This window comes from Nanorana parkeri, unplaced genomic scaffold, assembly GCF_000935625.1.
Source record: "Nanorana parkeri isolate BGI_ZX_2015 unplaced genomic scaffold, ASM93562v1 scaffold461, whole genome shotgun sequence".
NCBI lineage: Eukaryota > Metazoa > Chordata > Amphibia > Anura > Dicroglossidae > Nanorana > Nanorana parkeri.
Window position 1 is genome coordinate 526,575 of NW_017306729.1, and position 2,385 is coordinate 528,959.

The following is a 2,385-nucleotide window of genomic DNA, read 5'->3' on the forward strand; positions in this document are numbered from 1 at the left end:
ATATATATATATATATAAAAGCATGTTCTTATAATAAAATAAAAAAACAATACTTTAAAGTTACAAAGTCATTTTAAAGTAGGCCAGTACCAACAGCTGATCCATTACAGCACTATTAACTGCTATTTATACTAATAAAGGCCTCAACTTTCTTTTGATTATACATCTGCCTTTCTTTTATATTAATTATATGCAATAATAAATTAAAATTCTCAGAAAAAAAACAGTGCACTTTACTGCCAGTGTTTACACATCGTGATCCCAGGCTGATTGAATTCAGATTGTAGGTTGTGAGGAGTAGGCATGCCCTAATTTAAAATTCCACGAAATATAAATGCATCAAATACACTATTCATGTGCTTTGTTCTCAAAGCTTGACAAATAAGCTGTCTAGATTAGAACAAAATATGTGCTACAACCTCCACACCATTAATTCCCATTTACAGAGTGCTAAATATAAAAACACAACAGCAGTGTTAATGAAGCAAGTTCTTGTTCAGGCTGGAAAAAAAAAACACTTGAGAAGCAATGCAACAGCATTTCCTACTACATGGCTGATTAGCTAATGTAAATGAATGACTTTTCATTATCTGTTCTGTATGGCAGAAGATAATCATGATCAAACCTCGCGCACAGACATAACAACATCACCGCTGGATAGCCACTGGAAATGGTGCTATAATTTCCGTAATAGAGCATTTCAACATGGCAGCTTGGTGCCCTTCTGTACAACATGATTATGTGACCAACAGCCTACTTCTTCTCTATAGGCTATTTTGATCATTAATTGAAGGAATGTGCATGGCAGCATTAATTAACACATCGAGGGGAAGGGGGAAAAAGAAAACAGCATGTGAGATCAGCACATTTAATGACCTAGCAATATAATTCAGCTACACATCCTGCCTACCCAAGTATTAGTGTTCGCTGCTTCAGCAGGATTCATAGCCACTGCAGCTAGCCAGAGGAAAAAGGTGTGTGTGTGTGTGTGTGTAGGGAGAAGGGGGGTAGTATGGCAGATTTAAAGGAATAAACAGCAAAGCCCTTCATAGCTCTCTGCCTAATAAAGCATCTGTTAAACCAGTAAAATGAAGCATTTCCATTGTGTTTAATTAGCTCCGCCAGACTAATGCAGCCTTCCTTATCTAGCAAAAGTCAGCCCAGGAGCTGGCCATTGTGCTGAACGTTCCTATGCTTTGCGTTATATAGCAGGGATGCTCACATCCCCTCCATCTCTGTCTGGATGCAAGAAATCAAAGGGTACAATCACAATGAAATGTCTCAGCACAGCCATGTTTGTAAGCAGCCTGGACTATAGCAAGGCATGAAGATCTTCTTTCCATTTGCAGATGTGTGTACGTGTCTCTTAAACTGAACCATTTATTTAGCAGGAGCCCCGGTAAACGTTCATTAAAGAAGGTGCCTGCCCTGACACATGTAATACATTCATCAACCCAAGGCTGGCACCCAGCATTTAATCTCTGTCACTTGGATGAGCAGTGAAAATGCACACATGTATGTATGTGTATAATAGAAGATCGCTCTTACCATTGGATGACAGAATGAAGCAGGAATATCCACACGATCATCTTGTGATGAAAAAAGCCTAGACCGAACGACGCATCGCTTCCAAAATTTGGCTTCTTTGGTGAACACATCTCTGCCATTCCCCCCCTTCAATCTCGTCTCTTTGTTGCAAATGGAATAGTCACTTTGTGTGCCCCCCCTCTCCGCCCCCTACCAGGTACATTGACTGTGATGATACATTCCGCCAGGCTGGGAGAATTCAAATTTAAGAAATGAGATCCGCTTTACGCGGCGGCAGAATTCCCCCCTCCAGCCCCCCAGCAGCGCTCCGCAGCTCATGCACCCGCACCCCTCGTGTGAGCGATCTGAAGGAGAAGCCAAAGGGGAGCGAGGAGCCGCGCACACACATACACAGCGAAGCTGTCAGGGAGAAAGCGTCTCAGTCTGAATGCAGATTAACTACGAGGTCAAAGTGGAATGTATGCACGCTGCTGCAGCGCTAAAGATTAACACATGCGTGATGTCTACCCACATGATTCCTAACCTTCCACTATACATGTAGTCACAGGACTAGAAGCAGCCTGCTCAGCTACCCCTAAATGTGTGATTGGCCGTGGATAGGAATACTGTACATACTCACACGCATGTGTAATCTAACAATGATGCATTGCTGATTACACAAAGTGCCATCTCCAATGCACTTTTACTAAAGTAAATCAATAAAGGCAAAGAGTGAATTTATCAAAACTGGTGCAGTTGCCCAGTTTTTTTCATTTTCAGACCTTAACTGAACAAACTAAAGGAGCTGATTGGTTGCCATGGGCAACTGCTCCAGATTCTGCATGTTCCAGTTTTGAA

The 2,385-nt window shown here is 41.8% G+C and overlaps 1 protein-coding gene across 2 annotated transcripts in view; it reads right to left on the reverse strand.

Moving 5' to 3' along the window:
- GABRG2 (gamma-aminobutyric acid type A receptor gamma2 subunit) overlaps nucleotides 1–1,829 on the reverse strand; it is a 129,721-nt gene extending 127,892 nt beyond the window's left edge. For both annotated transcript variants that reach the window (XM_018560515.1, XM_018560514.1), the window contains exon 1: nucleotides 1,549–1,829. In XM_018560515.1, the coding sequence (XP_018416017.1) occupies nucleotides 1,549–1,667 (119 nt within the window). In that variant the 5' untranslated portion in view covers nucleotides 1,668–1,829. The remainder of the gene's footprint in view (nucleotides 1–1,548) is intronic.
- Nucleotides 1,830–2,385: the final 556 nt, after the last annotated feature.